At 39.7% G+C, this 18,757-nt stretch overlaps 2 protein-coding genes across 2 annotated transcripts in view; one reads left to right on the top strand and one right to left on the bottom strand.

The window, feature by feature from the left end:
* The window catches only part of focad (focadhesin), a 44,611-nt gene extending 37,693 nt beyond the window's left edge, over positions 1 to 6,918 (top strand). Inside the window, exons 33-44 of the mRNA XM_041779452.1 lie at positions 1,145 to 1,216; positions 1,442 to 1,544; positions 1,695 to 1,775; positions 2,144 to 2,272; positions 2,359 to 2,474; positions 2,608 to 2,868; positions 3,189 to 3,278; positions 3,399 to 3,576; positions 3,686 to 3,783; positions 5,975 to 6,226; positions 6,320 to 6,395; positions 6,614 to 6,918. Coding sequence (XP_041635386.1) covers positions 1,145 to 1,216; positions 1,442 to 1,544; positions 1,695 to 1,775; positions 2,144 to 2,272; positions 2,359 to 2,474; positions 2,608 to 2,868; positions 3,189 to 3,278; positions 3,399 to 3,576; positions 3,686 to 3,783; positions 5,975 to 6,226; positions 6,320 to 6,395; positions 6,614 to 6,687 — 1,530 coding nt within the window. The 3' untranslated portion in view covers positions 6,688 to 6,918. The remainder of the gene's footprint in view (positions 1 to 1,144; positions 1,217 to 1,441; positions 1,545 to 1,694; positions 1,776 to 2,143; positions 2,273 to 2,358; positions 2,475 to 2,607; positions 2,869 to 3,188; positions 3,279 to 3,398; positions 3,577 to 3,685; positions 3,784 to 5,974; positions 6,227 to 6,319; positions 6,396 to 6,613) is intronic.
* On the bottom strand, positions 6,516 to 14,727 carry hacd4 (3-hydroxyacyl-CoA dehydratase 4). Its single transcript, XM_041779453.1, has 7 exons — positions 14,541 to 14,727; positions 10,646 to 10,752; positions 10,354 to 10,481; positions 10,111 to 10,220; positions 9,824 to 9,930; positions 7,462 to 7,593; positions 6,516 to 7,150 (listed from the first exon to the last, which is right to left on the bottom strand). Coding segments are annotated over exons 1-7 (669 nt in total). The 5' UTR covers positions 14,543 to 14,727; the 3' UTR covers positions 6,516 to 7,067.
* Positions 14,728 to 18,757: the final 4,030 nt, after the last annotated feature.

The raw sequence follows: 18,757 nt of genomic DNA, 5'->3' as shown, positions 1-18,757 counted from the left end.
TTATAAAAGACATGGAAAAACATTCACCCCTCTCTCAGTGTTCTATATTGAGCTTAAATTTAGACTGTGTTACTGAAAAGATGCTTGTAGGGAAGAGTTTTCTATCAATCAATAGGTTGTGCTTTACTAACATCCATACATTGTTCTCTGCTCATCTGGGACTTGGGTCCAGTGGCAGCAGGCTTGGCAAGTTGACCCAGATTGTCTCCCCTGTTACATTTTACAACTCCTCCTGGGGGAGGAGATGAGATGTTCCCAGGTAAAAAGGAAATCATACTCTCCATCCAGTTGGGCATGCTCAGAAGACCTCCAAAGGGACGTGCCCAGGAGGCATCCTGATCGCTGTGGCATCCTGAGAACCAAACCGAAGACACCGGTGGTGAAGGAAGCTGTCTGGAGGCCTTTCAGGCTTGGTTTGCCCAGAGATATCTTGCAACAAAAGCAAAAAACAAAACCCTTGTGGGAGTTTGGAAGACTTTAGAGAAGAGTGAACTGCCGGTAACTCAGGAGGGGAAAGAAGGGCTTGGCTCTGAGTGTTCTCAGCAGGAGTTAAGAACCACTAACCCAGACTGCCTCAACACATGTTGACACACATGTCGCTCAGCAGCTAATCAAGGTCAATGGCATCTCTTGAGTCCAGATCTTTTCACCCCTAGTAATACGCCAAAAGACCGCTGGTGGTTCTTGGACATTGGGACATCTATAGTACAACCAGGGGCTCATGGCAACCCTACTTCCTACCCAAGGCCATGCTACCTGCCCCATCCACCTCTTACTACGCTCTAAAGGTGTGGAATTTGTAGTTTTGTCAGTCCTCCTCCCTACCAAATGGCGCCACTAGATGGCTTACTTGCCACATTTACACCTTCCTACAGCCTCAGTTTTTGGCCCAAACATGCCTGAAAGTTCTGTACATACCTTGGCAGAGGTCACTGACGTGGTCAAAGAGCTCCTCAGTGATGAAGCGCTAGTTGTAGATAAAGAGATGCTGGATGGGGTCCAGAGGATGTAGAGGGTGGCACCTACAGAAAGCTTATTTCTCAAGTGCTGGAAAGGAGGTTCTGGTTGAGGTTTTCAGTTGTTCAATCTGTCAGTTTGTTAAGCTGTGTTGTTTATTTCATTGATCGTTTTGTTTGTGTTCCAGCTGTCCAATGAGTTGGAGCTTTCCTCTCAGCAGCAGAGCAGACTCAACGAGGTGATTCGAGCCATCACCCAGGTATAAACTGTACACATATTTCATTCTTCACAGAGTTGTACTGTCAGACAGTACCAGGGGTTCTCCTTTTTGCATAATTTGCATAATTTCTTTGGATACCAATCCTGATTTGCTTTTTTTGAATACCCTCAGGCCATCTTTTTCCACTGAATATTGCATAGCACGTTTAGCAAATGTGTTTTCTTACTTCAGCCATCATTGGGGTCACTCTTCTTCCATTTACAGATCATAACATTCTCAGGAGCCATCGGTCTGCAGTCTAACAGCGCCTGTTTGGTGTCTCACTTACATTTAGCTCACATGTCCACCAGCCACACTCACACCGCAGGTAAGAACAGGACACAAACCCAGGTATCACAAAACTGTCAGCAAAGTGTGAACTCAAGACTAAAAGATAGCGACAGCTCGATCTTGCATGAATTGAATCCTGTTTTTGTCTAAAAATCATACATTTGTTGATGTTTCTGTCGCCTTTCAGTTCCCCAGGATTTCAGTTACCTCTCTGAGAAAAGTACCATCAGGTCCATCGTTGATTTCCTCACAGAAGCAGGAAAAAAAGGTTTGTTAGATCAATCGTGTCTGCATCTGTTTCTAATCTTACAGCTTTAATGATGAAATAATACGTACATTTTTAACCTGGGCAAGTTTGTCTGTGTAAACTATTCAAAATAGGGCCGCCTTTAAAGGACCTTAGACATTCTACCTTCGAACTGGGGGGTTCTTGATCAGTATAATAACAAAAGATGATGAGTAGGGAGGCACTGCCCTCCTCCATCTTTTTATTAGTCAAATTGGATGCATTATTTTGGCAGTACTGGTAAAAAATTGAAAATTCTTGTTTAAAATCCCTCTTTCTTCTGAACAACAAACCACAAAATATTTGATCTAAAGTTCTGACTTGCTCTCTCCTCTCTCCATATGTTCCAGGTCCTGAGTTTTCTCATCCTGCTCTTGTAAAAACGGCCCTGACTCCTCTGGCATCTGTTGGATCCAGTTTCCAGTTCCCTCCGATCAACTGGAGCGCCGTCCTTTCTCCTCTGATGAGACTCAGCTTTGGTAAGAGTCTTTGTTCGTGTTTCTTTTGCTAGGAAAACTCCTGAAAATTCACAGAATGGATCTTACCGAGCTCTCCTCTCTTCCAGGAGAGGACGTCCAGCATCAGAGTCTGGTTCTAGCAGCCAATCAGGCTCAGTCGTCTCAGAGTGCCTCTTTGTTCCTGGGCTCCTGGCTTTCACCTCCGCTGGTGCACAGCCTCAGTGTGAGTGTCTCTGCAGCAGGGAGATGGAGTCCTTTACTCCTGATTTATGAGGAATCATTCAGTCATTTTTATTTGTTTAGCATGAGGTCAGAACATGAAGAGCAGCTCTCAAACACCATACTCTTCTCCTCAGTTCCAGACTCGTTCCCACCTCTATGAGTCTCTGGGTCTGTGGATGAAGCATGTCTCTGAGGATAAACTGCAGGTCTACCTGGAGAGTCTGGGTCTGCAGCAGTTCCAGGACGACCTTCGACCTCAGCGTTTGTCTCTGTGTCGCTCCGTGCTGAAGGGTCTGTGTCAGGCCATGGCCCTGCCAAACCCCCCCAACAACTGCTGGAGCATCCTGACCTCCAGCACTGAGAAGATCTTCAACATCCTGCCAAACCACATCACGGTATGAAAAACCACAAAGGGGCAGACATAACACCGTAACGATAAGAATAATCACACAGAGGTAGAAACAGAGTGTCTTTGAGGGTCTACAGATTCCAAAACTTTTTTGTGGGTTCACAAGAAACTTTAATAAGACCCCAAGAAAATTAGCCAGACCTTTTGTGAAATCTGAGGAACTTTTTCAAGATCCAGAGAAAATGTTTAGAGTTTTAAGAAACCTACCCATTTCTACATGATGTTACATATCACCTGTAGTCTTTCTAAAACATGCTTCTATTTTCTATAATTCTCTTCTGCTAATGATTGATCTTCTCTTTTCAGGATGATGAGGTGGATTTATATGTTGGGATCACCAAATGTCTGTCTGAGATGTCTGATACAGAGATTGATCGAATCTGTCGAGTCACAGAGGTAAAATAAAAAGTCTTTCTTTATATAAATGAATGCATAAAAATGTAAATGCTTTCATGTTTCAGTAAGCTATCTTTTCCAATCATTCAAGCTACAATCAAGTTTTCTTCTCTGTTTCAGACTCAGATGGAGAAGTCCTGCTTCGTCCTGGCGTATTTGACTTCCCAGGGGAGGGTCCCCCTTCTCAGTCTCAATGATGTCATCGCAGGTGTGCTTCGTGGTTGGTCAAGCTGCAGATTGGGCTGGCTCCTCCTGCAGACGTTTTACCAGTGTCGCCTGGCAGCCAACGCTAACACAGGTGAGGGATCATTTGATGTACTTTTTGTGTTGAACATTGAGTCTAAGAGACTGTATGCATTAGAGAGTTTTCACCTCCAGACTTATTGTACGTTTGCTCTTTCTTCCAGGCGTTCTTAAACGGATGGAGTGGCTGCTGGAGCTGATGGGACACATCAGAAACGTCACTTATGGAGCAACCGCCGTCAAGTGTGGAGACACCAAACTGGTAGGTTTTTATTGAGCTGATCTATAGCTGGGAGTTTGGTGTTTTTCGTGGTCCTGATAACCATGCATGTCAGAGAAATTCTGCTTTTAAACATCTAAGTGAGAGTTCAGGGCTCTCCTGTTAGTCTTGCTGGATTTAGCTCCAGTTTGTTGGTTCACTGTAACATGTTTTACATGTAGAAAAAGGTTTGAAACTGAGGTTAGACGGAAGACTTAAATAGACAAAAAATTATACTGCTTTACTATAAATGCACAGTTCTGATTTATTGCACCTTGAGGTTGACTGTTAAAGTTTTTTTTTTAAAGTTTTGAATAAATTTCCATGACTTTTGATAGTATCTAAGAAGTTTTAACTCTTTGACATTTCTTAGTAGCCCCCGGCATGAAAAATGGCCACTTTTAACAGCTTTTCCTCAACATTATTAGAAATTCAACCATGAAACCGAACTGGTGGTTCACTCTTTAGTAAAAACATCTTATAGGAGGGCCCTCAGTTCAAAATAAGAATTTGAGCTAAGCAGGACGTCTGCTGTTGTCATCTTTTGTTGTTGTTTTGTTCCAGAGCTTCCTTATGGTGGAATTAACATATTGTGGCTTCAACTGTGGAGTCAGTTTTTTGTACATTTTTCTTCTCGTGTTCATACTTCGGTGTGCAGTCAGCCCACCCACAGAATGATCTGGGCCCCTGAAAAACATGGAGAGTGCCCCCTCCTTCCCCGGTTGTGGTTTATTGATGATATTAATGTATGAGTGTTGGATCAGTAGCATTGGTGCTAACATCCTGCCTAACAGTTTCTTCATTTTTGGCTGGAAAGTGTGTCAACCTGTTTTTGGGTTATGAAGTCAGAATTATTTGTTCATTTAACTTGTCAACCCCCATTTCAGCACGCTTTCCACCCCTTTTTTTCAGCTTTTAATCAGTGAGTTCTCTTTTTGGATATTTTTTACCATTTTTCTTTGCCTCTTTCAACCCATCTTTGCCACATTTGACAAATTCACCACACTTTTGGCCCATTTTTTTAACCACTTTTTGTCTAAGTTTGCTACATTTTTTTCATTTTTGACACATTTTTTAGCTTTATGCCCTTTTGTGCCACTTTTTATCTCTTCATTCAATTTTGCTACTTTTCCCCAATTTTGTCCCTTCTTATTCAACGTTTGCCACTCTTTGCAAATTTTTGCCACTTAATGCACAAGTTTGCTATATTTTTTCTTAATTTTGCTACTTCTTTTTGCCAATTTTTGGCTAATTTTGCCACTTTATGCCGGTTTTTACCCAGGTTTCCGATATTCATTTTGACCATTTTTCCACCTTTTGCCTAATTTTATGACTTTTCACCCATTTTTTCCACTTTTTGTAACTTTTTGCCCAATTTTGCCATTCTCAACCCATTTTTGCCCCTTTTTCCACTTTTCACCACTTTTAACCCATTTTTGCCCAATTTTTCCCTTCCTATAGCCACTGGAACCTATCTTGTTGTCTTTTTACAATTCTTAACCCATTTTTGCCACTTTTTGCAACCTTTTAACCAATTTTGTCATTCCTCCCCTTCTTTTAGCTACTTGAACCTATTTTTGTGGCCTTTGGCTTTTTTTTCACTTGTCTTGCCACTCTTAACACATTTTTGCAGCATTTTGTCCTTTTAATTCTACTATTAACCCATTTTTTTCCCACTTACAGGCCAAATTTGCTTCTTTTTTATCAGTTGTTGCCCTTTTTTTCTCATCATTTTCATTAAGTTATTTTCCTTTGAAGTTGTCTTAGTTTGTTCTACTTTATTCTCTGGATCCTGACCTGTGCTGACATCATGGCATAGCTGTAAAGTCAAACATTAATAGATAGTTTAGTGAAGTGTTCCCATTCACATTAACATCACCAATTCAAAGGTAATTCTGTTTTAAGAAAAGAGGTTTACATTTTTTTAAAGGGTATATTGTACTAGAGCATAAATAAATTCAATTCATGTTTTGTTGCTTCGATAAGAGTGATTACTTTTCAGGTTAAAAATAAATTTGAATTATCAAAGATTAACTTTACAGTGGACCATGATTTTCTGGCCTCCATGGGCCCCCAGCTCTCACCCTTTATCCCCCTTATGGGCGGCCTTGTATACAGTGAATGAACATGTAACTGATTCTCCATGTAGTATTGGTAGTAATAAGTTAAAATAAACATTATTTTTCCCTTGTAGGCCACAGACTTCCTGTTTCAGGTCTTTTCTGCTGCCATCGTCTCCTGGGCCGACCACTTCATGCCCCTCCTCCTCGGCGTCAGAGACAAGTGGTTCCCATGGCAACCAGGATCCAAGCCCCAAACTCTGCAGCACAGTCTGTATGGCAGTGAGTCGCTCACTGAGCTTGTCCTGCCCCAGTGCATGCTGGGATTGTCCCACAGTCTGCCTGTGCTACTGGACAAAGAGCCATGGAGCAGCCAGATGACCAAGGTCAGCGGGAAAGACTTCCCGAGTTTTTAAACCTCCATAAAGAATGGGTCAGATATCAGATAAACATGATGGTGATATGAATGTGTGTTTCAGTTCATTGATTGGCTCCTGAGCATCACTGAAGGTCCTGAACAGAATCTGTCTGCCTCAACCATCAACACCGCTAAAGGTACAAACACAGCCAGACACTTAGTACTTTCATTCACGGCTCTAGAAACACAAAGAGTTAAGATCAAAAACCAACAAACCAAACTGTTAAAGGAACAGCAACGTGTAAAAACATCACCCGTTTTTGTCATATTACTTTTATGTTATAAAATCACTGAAAACAACAGGAACATCAACTCCTCACGTGAGTAAAAATTGTCTTTTTGTTTCATTTTTCAGCCTCTCTGTTGGCCCTGAAGTCCTCCGCTGAGTTTAAGAAGAAGGCCGTGTGGACCAGAGCATACGGATGGTAGCCCAGAGGAGCCAAAAGAGACAGTTTCTAAGTCATCAAACATACAGGATCTTTACAGAAACATGGTGGGAGCTTTCACACACCCAGACTGAATCTTTGCCTTAACTGACATAAATGTAGAGCTGGATCTGAATCACTGCAGCATCACGGACTTAAACATAGAATATCATAAACAAGAGGAATGTTTTCTCTCACAACCACATGAACCAACATTAAAAACTGATGAAAAGGAGGATTTATGGTTCTGGTTTTGTCTGTTTAAGATCTCTGAGCAATCACACTTCCTCATTGAATCAAACTCAACAAATGCCCTGCTGTCTTTGAAAAATGTGAATGTCAGAAAGTTTCTGTTCCAAACGTTCAGTCTTTGTTCTTCAGCTGTTATTTCTTCTTCATCTTCTTGTTCCACTTGTCCAGGTGGTGTTTTCTCTCCTTCAACAGCTGCCACACCGCCACAGACGCTCCTACAAATACGAACATGAGTGAAAGAAAGCTGAGCAGGGAAAACAGCAGGAACAATGCTGTTATTGTGACGCAATAAAGCATTGACTGGAACAAAGTAAAAATATCTGATTTTATTTAGCTATGTATGCTTTTTTGCTGCAAAAATACATTTCAGGCAGTTAATCCAAAAAACATACCCTCTTATAGCATATTTACATCTAAAGGTATAGGTAGCACCTCTAAATGCCGCCTTTGCAAATTTGAGACACTTCTGCATTAGCTTCACAAAGCTTTTCAGTCTTTGTCTGAACAGGAATCAAACTCATCTCACCGAGGATGAGGACAGGCAGGTAGACCATGAGGATGAAAGGCAGGTGAAGGTGTGTCGTCACTGTTGAATTTAAAGATGGTGATTTTGGTGTTTTAGGCTCAACATATGGTAGGGCCTGGTAAATAGTCACACCTGAGGAGGAAGAGGAGCACTTTAAGATGTAGAATTATTGATTTGAAGTCCAAAACTTGTCTGAAATGTTATTAGACAACTACATCAGGTTATACACCTCTACAAGGTACAGTGTTGTGGAAAGTATTCTCTCTTTCTGTTTTCTAATTTTTTGCGTATTTGTCTCACTTAAATTTTTCAGAGCAACAGTCAAATTTGAATATTAGACAAAGATAACCTGAGTAAATACAAAAATCAGTTTTTAAATGATGATTTCATTTATGAAGGGAAAAAAGCCATGCAAGCCTTCCTGACCCTATGTGAAAAAGTCATCGCCTCCCCTTTTTAAATCCTGAATTAATTGTGATTAATAACATTTTTTGTAAAGCTGAGTTCTGGAAAGCTGGAAACTGTGGCAACCAGTTGAATTAAATGTGTATTTGTAATGTGAATTCCTCTATGTTACCATGGAAACATGTAAAAATCCAAGATGGCGGCATCCATGAAGGGGACCTTCCCTATGTATGAATTGAAGGTTCAATTCTGAGTTGTTGTTTTTTCAGAATAGCTATTTTTGAATTTAGATGACTAAACACTTATTAAGATAGACCGTCTTAGAAATGTTTCACTTTATTTTACCAAGTTTGTTCAGCTAAGTGCTACTAGGCTAAATATTACACACTGCACCTTTAAATAGAACCTCTCTGACAAAGTGAAGTAGGCTAAAAGATCTCCAACACATCATGGCGCCATCAAAAGAAATTCATTAACAGATTAGAACCGTCACTGACATCCATCAGTCTGAAAGGGTTACAAAGATTTTTCTAAGGCTTTGGGCCTCCAGTGAGAGCCATTATCCACAAATGGAGGAAAATATGAACAATAGTGAACCTTCCCAGGAGTGGCCGGCCTACCAATATGACTCCAAGAGCGCATCAATGACTTATCAGGGAGATCCCAAAAGAACCCAGAACAGCATGTAAAGACCTGCAGGCCTTACTTGACTAAGTTAAGGTCAGTGTTAATGACTCAGCAATAAGAAAGAGACTGGGCATAAATGGCATCTTGGGAGAGTTCTAAGGCCAAAACCACTGCTGAGCAAAAAGAACACAAAGGCTCGTCTCACATTTGAGTTAAAACATCCTGATGATCCCCATGACTTTTAGGAAAATATTCTGTGGACTGACCAGACAGAAGTTTTGGAGGGTGTGTGTCCCGTTCCATCTGGAGTAAAACTAACACAGCATTCCATCAAAAGAGCGTCAGACCAACAGTCAAACATGCTGGTGGTAGTGTGATGGTCTGGAGCTGCTTTGCTGCTTCAGGTCCTGATATTGGGGTCTGATGTAGGAATTATGTGTTGTTCTACTTTATTAACCCGTTTCACCACTTTTTCAACCAATTTGGCCTTATTTTTTCTACTTTTGATAATTTTTTGCTTCTTTTTGCCCTTGTTTGCCACTTTCAACTCATTTATGCTATTTTCATCATGCCTCTGAATGGACTAAAAAACTAAATGGTTTTTGAGTGGTCTAGTCAAAGTCTGAACTTAAATCTAAATGAAATGCTGTGGCATGACCTTAAACAGGCCGTTCATGCGGAAACCCTCCAGTGTGTCTGAACTAAAACAATTCTACAAAGAATAATGGGCCAGAATTCCTCCACAGGGGTGTGAAAGACTCAGTGACAGTTGTCTGAAATGCTTGTTTGCAGTTGTTGCTGCCAAGGATGGAACGACCAGTTATTAGGTATAGAAGGCAATGACTTTTTCACATTGGGCCAGGTAGGTTTGGATGGTTTTTTTCCATTATAAGTGAAATCATCATTTAAAAACTGTCTTTTGTAATTCCTTAGGTTATCTTTGTCTAATATTACAGTTAGTTTCTGAAACATTTAAGCATGAAAAATATGACAAAAAAAAGTAACCAGGAAGGGGGCAAACACTTTTTCACAGCTCTGTACTTTTAATTCCTGCTGTCATCCTGCAGCCTCATACGAGGCTGTAGTCAGCATGTTGTCTGTTTAAACACTCAGCACAGAAAAAAAACTCTTCTCACACACTTCCTGACATTTTATCATCTCTTCTTTGCCAACTCGTTTCCTGCTTGCCATTTCCTTTATGAAATAACAGACACTGACATGAAGACGCTCAGACTCTGGAGAGAATGTCAGGTCCACTGTAAAACCAGACCGTGACATTCTGTTTCACTATATAACAGTAAAGATAAAGCTGATAGAAACACTGAATGACCTTCAGTGGCTGCTGACAGGATGTAGACGGGGATCCAGAGAGTATAGCGAGTCCACAGCATGGTGATAGAGGGTTTTTCCATCAAACACAGCAGCTCATGAGGGTACCTAAAAAACAATGAATTGTAAGAACAGAATCAGACTGTATTCAGCAATAAAGGCAGAAAGATGAAAGGGATTAGATCTTAATGAGGCTGTTTATAGAGTTGGAGCTAACACTGGCATGCTCTTTACAACCACCTGGGGATGATTTCCATAATAAGAATAAGCAGTGAATGATATTTATACCGTAATAAATCTAAAATGTTCCACAAGAAGAGCTGAACACAGATGACGGGTTTACTCTGGATCTCCTCTAACATGATGACCATAATGAGGAGGAGGTTCTTCTCCACCACCTGAGACGCAGAGAACACTCATGATCCACCAGCAGAAACACACGGATGAAGATCTCTTGTTCGTGTACAAGGTGTGAGGATTCTGATGGCATCTAAATGATCAGTAATGGAGAGTTTGTGCTGGGAAACGCACCTGAACAAAACGAGGAAAGAGCCGGGCTTTCTCGATGCCGTCTGCAATGTGGAAGAGCTCGAGGATGGAGAGCAGCTGGCACAGACTCATCACGAAGCCCACCGAGTAAAACGTGTCTGCTAAGGCATCTAAGGAGACATTTAATCATGAGAACAAGTCTATAATAAGAAGTCAATGGTGACGCTAAGAGATGGTTTTTTATATTGCTTGCTTGCTTACTAATTTATTTACTTGCTTTTTTCACTCTTACTTGCTAATATTGTATCCATATTTTCTAGCTCCTAAATCTGACCTTTTCCAAAGGTGAAAAACCTGGCGATGGTGTTGGCCAGGATCCAGGTGTGTCCACAGAACTGGAACAGGTTATAGGAGAAAATGTAAATGAGCCTGAAGCTCAGCCTGGAGGAGGGAAAAGAGGAAAAACTGGATCATAAATGCAGTGTTTGGGCTGACCAGTCTTTATCGGTCCACCTTCTCTAGGACAGGTAAAACCACTCACCTGCTTCCTGGAAATCAGACATTAAAATCAAAACATCAACATATTTTCACATCTGATTTGCTTTAACTGAGACACAGACTAAATACTCTGAGCTTTGAGATTTTTCTTTGTCCCCATCATTGTATTAATGGCATGCTTCCCTTGTTAATACATCCTTTTGATTGCTAGGCTAGGCTTACAGTCTCCCTTAATGAAAATACATGAGATGGATGGCCTAAAAATCTCACCATTGAGAAAGCAACTTACTCCAATTTCTGTCTACGTTTTGCTGCTAATATGCTTCCAGCTGAGATTCAGTGTTACACTTACACATGACGCTCAGGTCTATATATAAAAAAAAACAACTAACAACCAGAATCAGCAATCTTCTTTCCATCACTGTTTATCTGCAATTAAAGGGCAGATGTTTCTATAAAGCAGTAGCCAGAAAATACATTCAAACCTCTGGAATCTACCTATTCCTTTTATTTCTCCACCAGCTTCCCTCAGAGTGAAGATCCTTAAATTTGCTCACAAAGATGACATGACCTCGCCCTTAGCTTCATTTCTGACCTCGTTGTTCAGTTTTCTTAAAACTAGCAGCTTGTTTACAGCTGTACAGGGATAAGAGCTGATAGACGATCAACCTCACACTACACCATTATTTGACCCATTGTTTATATAAAAACATTTACAGGTGCAGCTAAAGGGATGTTTTGTTGGTTGTGCTTTTGTGCAGTCAACTAATATTTAGTAGGCACCATGACTTCCCACAGAACGGGCCCCTAAACACCCATAGAATTACCCCGAAAAACCCACAGAATGAGACCCCTAAAAACCCAGAGAACTGCCCTCTAGAAACCCAGATGTGACTGACGATGTCAATAAATGTATATTGGATCAGTAGCATTGATGCAGAAGGGTGTCATGTTTTATGGTTTACCATTTTCAAATGACTAACTCATGCTATGCCATAATTCTTAACACATTTTCATCAATGTCCCCTCTTTTTTTAACGACTTTTAGCTTTATCCCATCAATTTTTGCTCCTTTATTCCCCCTTTTGCTGCTTTTATCCCACTTTGCTTCTTTTAACCCATTGTTTGCCATTTTAACAGCTTTTCACCATTTTTTTAATGGGTGGCATTGCTGAGCACTGCAGGAAATGATTCCTTACCATGAATATGACTACTTACCTTGCTTGTATGCATCTTTAGTTAAGATTTATAAAAAGATCAAATCATTGGTTAAGAGTATTTGCATGCCTGAGCTCTTAGGCAGTGATCTAAACTTTATAATTGACTTCAGTTTTCATATCAGTTGTTAGTCAAAGACATGTCTGGGCAGATATGTATTATCTAATTAAAGTCTGCAGAAAACAACAAATTCAGAGTGGTTTTGTAACATGGTGCATGTTTTTTCATGTTTTATGGGCTCATCTTGGATTTCAGACCTCCTGAGTGAGAACTAAACAGCACTTGTAAACTGTGTTTCTTTGTTATTTGAAGAGAGAGTGTCCCAAAGTGGAGAACATTTGGAAAAGAAAAGAAAAGAAATGCTGGAAAAGCAGAGAAATTTAAAAGAAAAAAAATATTCAGAGGAGTCGAAGGAGGTTAATTCAGTAAATGAAAGACTAACAAAAAAAGAGGAGATGATGAGAGTAAATATGTAGATTTACTCTCCCCTCTTCTTGTGGGTCTGTTCACATTAGCAAGAGTGCTTCATGTTTACTTGCATTTGTACACAGTCCCATACAGTAGGTGGGTATGCACTTAGCCAGTTTGCAAAGGAGGAAATAGCAACCACTAGCACTGTCAATTTCACTTTAGAGGCCAGGGCAAAGATCCAAGTACGCTTGACCCCAAAGTCTGGTTCATTTGATCTGCACTCAGGCACCATTCCCTAGTCTGCTTATGGAGGTGGTCTTGGGTACAATTCATGTGTACCTGGGGAAGCTATGCAGACATTATAAAAGCAGCCATACCAGAGTATTTGGTACTCATCTGCAAGTAGAGTTATATATACAAAAATTTGACACATTGCCTCTTAATTGTCCTCTGAGGGGACAAATGTTTGACTAAGTGCCCTCCTTAGTCTACTTTGAGTGGATAAAATTTGATAAATTTTCCTCTTAACCCTTTAAACCCAATTGTATCATATATGATATGTGAGTTTGTGAGACTGCTGTCTAATCAATATGATCAATACCTTTCTCAAAAACCTTCTGTATAAAATCTGAAAAATGATAGAAATGCCCTCTGCTAGCCAAAACAAATAAGATTTGATAAACCCCTCAGTTCCAAAAAGTTAGAATTTTCTGGCTATTATTTGCGGTATCAGGCTTTGTAGGCTTAAGTTTCTTCTAAGTGGACTATAGTCGGACAAATCACCTCTGGTGCCCTCTAAGTGGACGAAATTTGAAATAAATGCCTCTTAGTTTCCCTCTGAGAGGACAAATGTTTGACACATTTTTCTTGCACTGGTGCCCCCTCTGCATACAGGAGGTGTCCTGTTGATCGTTGTCCGCCCCTGCCCCTCAAACTCTTGAGTCCACCACTGGGTTAAGTGTAGTCAGTTCTAGGCCCAGGTCCCTGATGTGAACCTCTTCTGACAGATCTTTTATTATCCACATATTTAACATTAACAACACTTCTTTGCAGCTTCTGAACCAAAAGTGGGAACAGTATAAATTATAAGATGATTGTTATTATTTTTTTAATGATCAAAGTGTAGATTTGCATCCTATTAGTGTTGAAGTAGTCTATAAACCATTACTGCTGTTACAGAATTGTCAATAATAACTATTTTATACCTTTATTAATACTAATAAAGACTTATTAATGTTAATAATACTTTTTTAGGTTTATTTATGATAAATTAATTCAGAATATTTAGGTAGATTTTTAGTTAGTATATATATATGTTTTTTTTAAGATTTATTTTGGGCATTTTTGTGCCTTTATCTGATAGAGGAGAACAGTGGATAGAGTTGGAAACAGGGACAAGAGCAGGAGAGAGACATGTGGTAAAGGGCCTCAGGCCGGATTTGAACCTGGGCCGTCCGTGTACATGGGGCGCGCCTTAAACCACTAGGACACCTACGCCCCAACTAGTTAGTACATTTGACAAAAATAAATGTGTCAGGCAAAAAAACAACAAAAAAAACATATTGTGACCTTATATCAAGGATTAATGGGATTATTAAAGTAACCTAAAATGTGGATTTAGTTACATAAATTAAAGATACCAAATGTTTAAAGAAAATTACATAATATTGTAAACATTAAAATTGTGTCAGCAGAATTTCACAACAAATACTAAAGTGCAAATAAAAATCAAGCATGTTTCTTTTGTTTCCACATTAAGTAGTTCATTTATTTATTTATATTTTTGAGTGTGTGTTTTATTTTATGCATATGCATGAGTGCATATGCATATGGATGAGTGCAATGTTTGCATTTATTTGAAAATCTATTTTTTTTGCTCATTTCCATATTTACACTTTTACTTTTGCAGATTAATTTTAGTTTTATGCCCCTTCTTTGCCTCCATACTTTCCTCTCTCCTAAAACTGTTATTTCTCCTTAAAGCAGCTGAGTGTGATCGATCCGACAGACCTCAACACGCCCTGAAATCCAGCACATTCCTGTGACAGCCAGGGCTCTCACTCAGCTGAAAAAGTCAAACAAAGCTCTGATTGAACACTCACATCCTGCTGAAGTCTTCTCTCTGTCCTTTAGAGGATCATAATCCCTGTGGCAGCGTTAGGAGGATCATTATTCCAGGTTTCTATGAGTTAACCATCGACCGCGGGCTCTTAAAGACGCTGACACGCCTCTTTAACACGAATGAGGCAGAGAAGAACATGTGTTAGTGAGGCTTCCTCCTGCTCAACGTTACAGTTATTACTGAAGAGAAAAAGGAAGAGGACGGCCCAGCCTGACGTCAAACCCTCCACCGCCCCTCCTTCTCTAATAAAACTATGAACTGAATGTGTGCCAGAACAGAAACTCAACGCCTGAGGAGAGAGAGGAACAATGAGCCTGGGACAAAGTCTCAAATATCAGCTGTGAAGAAGAGCAGAGAGTCTGAATTCTTCGCATACTAAAGGTTTATTTCCCTCACTGACACATGGAGACAAAACAGAATAACACATGAAATATGTCCGCTGTAGACACTAACATTTGTCACATAAAACATCAGTTTACAATGGAAAAGAGCAGATATATATCTGCATTTGAAAAGGAACAAAACAAGTCAGGAAAAACTACATGTGTTCATCACTCCCAAATCAAGACTACCCATAAGAGAGGGGAAAGCTCTCTGGAGCTCAGACAGGGGGCGCATGGAGATCAGAGTGTTTCAAAATACAGTAAACCTCTTTGATTATAACAGAACTACCTTTTTTTTTTTGCTAATACTAACAATGTGCTAGGCACACTGACTAAAACATTTGGAAAGCAATGTCAGACTTTATAGCTAGGACATGATCTGCACAAATGCCAGGAATAAAGTAAAGGGAACTGAACAAACTAAACTTAAGAAAAAAGAAAAAAAGTGTCAAAATCTGGAATAAAGCAGCAAAAATTGGTTATCAAAAAATGGTATAAAGTGTTTACAGAGAGCAAAAATGGGAAGAGAGGGTCAAAAAAGGGGAAGAAATGGGTGGAAAACTGTGAAAATCAGTTAAAAAGTTGCAAAAATTAGTTATAAGAAGCCAAGATGGGTTAAAGGAAATCCAAATATGGGTTGACAGAGGCAAAAGATGGACAAAGATGGGCAGGAAAATGGTGAAAAGCAAACAAAAAATACATTAGCACAATACAGAGTGGCAAAAAGGTGTTAGAAGTTTTAAAAAAAGGTTGACCCAGGCAAAAAAGGGTCAGAAATGGTCAAAATTGGTAAAAAGTAGCCAAAAATGGGTTAAAGATGGGCAGGAAAATTTTTCTCTCAAACAGTGGTCTGAAGTGGTTACAGAAATACAAAAATTTGGTTGAGAGCAGCAAAAAAGGGGCAGAAATGGGTAGAGAATGGTGAAAAGTGGTTAAAAAGTTGCAAAAGGTGCTGGGAAAGACAAAATGGGCCAGACAAGTGAAAAGCAGTAAAACAAACAAACAAAAAAAATACATTAATAGTGGCAAAAATGGGATCAACTTGCAAAAATTAGCCAACAAAAAGTGGTATAAAGTGGTTACAGCGTGGCAAAAATGGATAAGAAGTGTCAAAAAAGGTTGAGACAGGCAAAACAGGGAAAGAAATGTGTGGGGAAAATGGTGAAAAGTGGTTAAAAAGTGGTAAAAATGGGTTAAGGGGGCTGACATTAATTGGTATTAACTGGTAAAAGAAAGGCAAAAAAATGGTGAGATGTGGCAAAATGGGTTAAAAGACGCAAAAAATCTGTCAGCAGTGGCAAAAATTGGTTTAGTAAGGCCAAAAAGGGTGGGAAATGGTCAAATAAATGGTGAAAAGTGGTTAAAAGTGTAACCCTCCGAACCCCACTGAACTCCTTCCTAAAAACCTAAATGCGTGATTTAACAAGGAGGGTAATGACTTTTTAAATTAGGACCAGGAAGGTTTGGACGGCTCTTTCCCAAGAAATGAAATCACATCTAAAACTGACTTTTGTATTTACTCAGGTTATCTGTGTCTAATATTAATATTAGTTTGATGATCTGATAAACAGTAAAGAGAATAGAGAGAGGACTGAAGAGTGAAGAAGCTTTGTCTCTTTACATATCCTTTTGGAAAACATTGACAAAGTCATGCTAACTCAAAGTCAACTATTGAAACAGAGAAAATACGCTGAAGCAAAATCTGAGAATTTTTTCCTGCAACTTGTCTGAAAGGAAGATGCTGATACAGAGCAAAGCTTATCAGTCAAAGATGAATTAGTCCTACGAGTCTCTGATGGAGAAATGCAACTTTCCTTACAGAGTTTCTGATGCATGTTTAGGCACTAACAAATAAAACTTTACTGCCCTCTAGTGGTGAGAATAAGTTAATTCTAAAGATGTCAGGTTTGTTCTAAATAGAAACTATGCAGTCTTCACTGATAACCACAGATACAACAGTCAGACATTTTTTTAAGTGTCTGTGTATTTTTCCACTCCTGCATTAAAAACAAACAGAACCAGCTTTGAAGAACAGCTGAGGAGGATTATGAACATGTTTAAAATAACAGAGCTCATGTTTGAGTCAGACAAACAGACAAAGGTGAAGGTTAGTGAGGATGTGATGGATCTGCTCTGGTAAACACTCAACAACCACTGGACTTTCACTCAACATTGTTGACCTTACCGAGGTGTGTAAATGGATCTAAATATGATCTCTGAATGCAGAAAAACATGACAAAAACATCCATCTCTATGTGATTTAAGGTATTTAATAGTCTTTGAAAGACTTTCAGGAGATGGGTTGTAAATCTAAAACTATTTTACTGCAGCTTTGATTTCCTTTCCACTCCTTTATAGCCAAACAGTTTACACTTCAGATGTCTGGTTGAGCACAGGTCTAAGTTAACTCAGACCAAAGAAAATTCTTTGTAAGGTGTTTCATTTCATTGGCAGAAAAAAAGAGTATGAGAGTCAGGTGTGAAAATGATGAATAGAGTATCTCCTGTATGCAATAAGGCACCAGTGCAAAAAAAGGTCAAACATTTGTCCACTTAGAAGGACTAACTCTAGAGAGCCCTTGGTCAACTTTTGTCCAATTCTCTCCACTGAGGAAGAAGTTTAGAGGATTCTTGGTCAAATTTTGTCCAATTTTGTCCACTTAGGAAGAACTTTAGAGGACTCTTGGTCAAATTTTGTCTAATTTTTCCACTTAGGAAAAACTTTAGAGGGCTCTTGGTCAACTTCTGGCTAGTTCTGTCCACTTAAGAAGAACTTTAGAGGACTCTTGGTCAACTTTTGTCACATTTTGTCCACTTAGGAAGAACTTTAGAGGACTCTTGGTCAAATTTTGTCACATTTTGTCCACTTAGGAAGAACTTTAGAGGACTCTTGGTCAAATTTTGTCACATTTTGTCCACTTAGGAAGAACTTTAGAGGACTCTTGGTCAACTTTTGTCACATTTTGTCCACTTAGGAAGATCTTTAGAGGACTCTTGGCCAACTTTTGTCACATTTTGTCCACTTAGAAAGAACTTTAGAGGGCTCTTGGTCTACTTTTGTCACATTTTGTCCACTTAGAAAGAACTTTAGAGGGCTCTTGGTCTACTTTTGTCACATTTTGTCCACGCTGAGGGTAGTAAAGAGACTTTCACTCAGAAGGCACTATATTATCCTCAGTTTTGAAACACCAAGTGGTGCGATTGCCCCCCTGTGTACCCCTTCTGAGTCCACCAGTGTTCCATTTTGTCCTCTCTTACTGGTTTTTACGGGACAGTGAGAAGCAACAACTGTAAAGCATTGCCAGAAGAAGAGTGGTCTGATACTGAGTTGTGGGCGTGTCTCTTGTCTGTGGTCCAGCGTTTCCACAGGTCGTATAATGACACCTTTTGGACGTTTGGAGTCAGAGGATCCTGACTTATGATGGATCTGAATCAGGATCTAACTTTAAATGATCTCTGCTCTCCTGCTGTGCTGGTGAAAAGACTGTGACAGATGGAGAAAGTATTGGTCTTCTTTGGTTCTGGCGTGTTGTTAGCGCTATCACTTCCTCTCTGAAATTACACCTCTGATCTTTGGATCTGATGCTACGCTGCACTCACCAACCCTGCAGAGTTCATTCTGTGGGAAAGGACCTTTCTGCCAAAATTCAAATATAGTTTCCTGCTTCTCTTATCGGTCTCTTAAAGCTGGTAATGTGTTGCAGATAAAGACTCCTCCTGATGCTGTTTCACATAAATTAATAGGTATTTCATGCTTTTAAATTTGTGTAGCTGTACCTGCATCAATATCTATGACTCAGCACCACAACTACAGC

Source organism: Cheilinus undulatus, linkage group 22 (genome assembly GCF_018320785.1).
Source record: "Cheilinus undulatus linkage group 22, ASM1832078v1, whole genome shotgun sequence".
Classification (NCBI taxonomy): domain Eukaryota; kingdom Metazoa; phylum Chordata; class Actinopteri; order Labriformes; family Labridae; genus Cheilinus; species Cheilinus undulatus.
This window is presented reverse-complemented; position numbering and strand designations above follow the sequence as displayed.

Excerpts from the sequence above, each read along its gene's own strand:
- hacd4 (XM_041779453.1), bottom strand. Across the intron at positions 10,221-10,353 it reads TCTTTCCTCGTTTTGTTCAG|GTGGTGGAGAAGAACCTCCT; the intron begins GTGCGTTTCCCA and ends TCTGCGTCTCAG. Across the intron at positions 7,594-9,823 it reads CCTGTCAGCAGCCACTGAAG|GTGTGACTATTTACCAGGCC; the intron begins GTCATTCAGTGT and ends CTTCCTCCTCAG.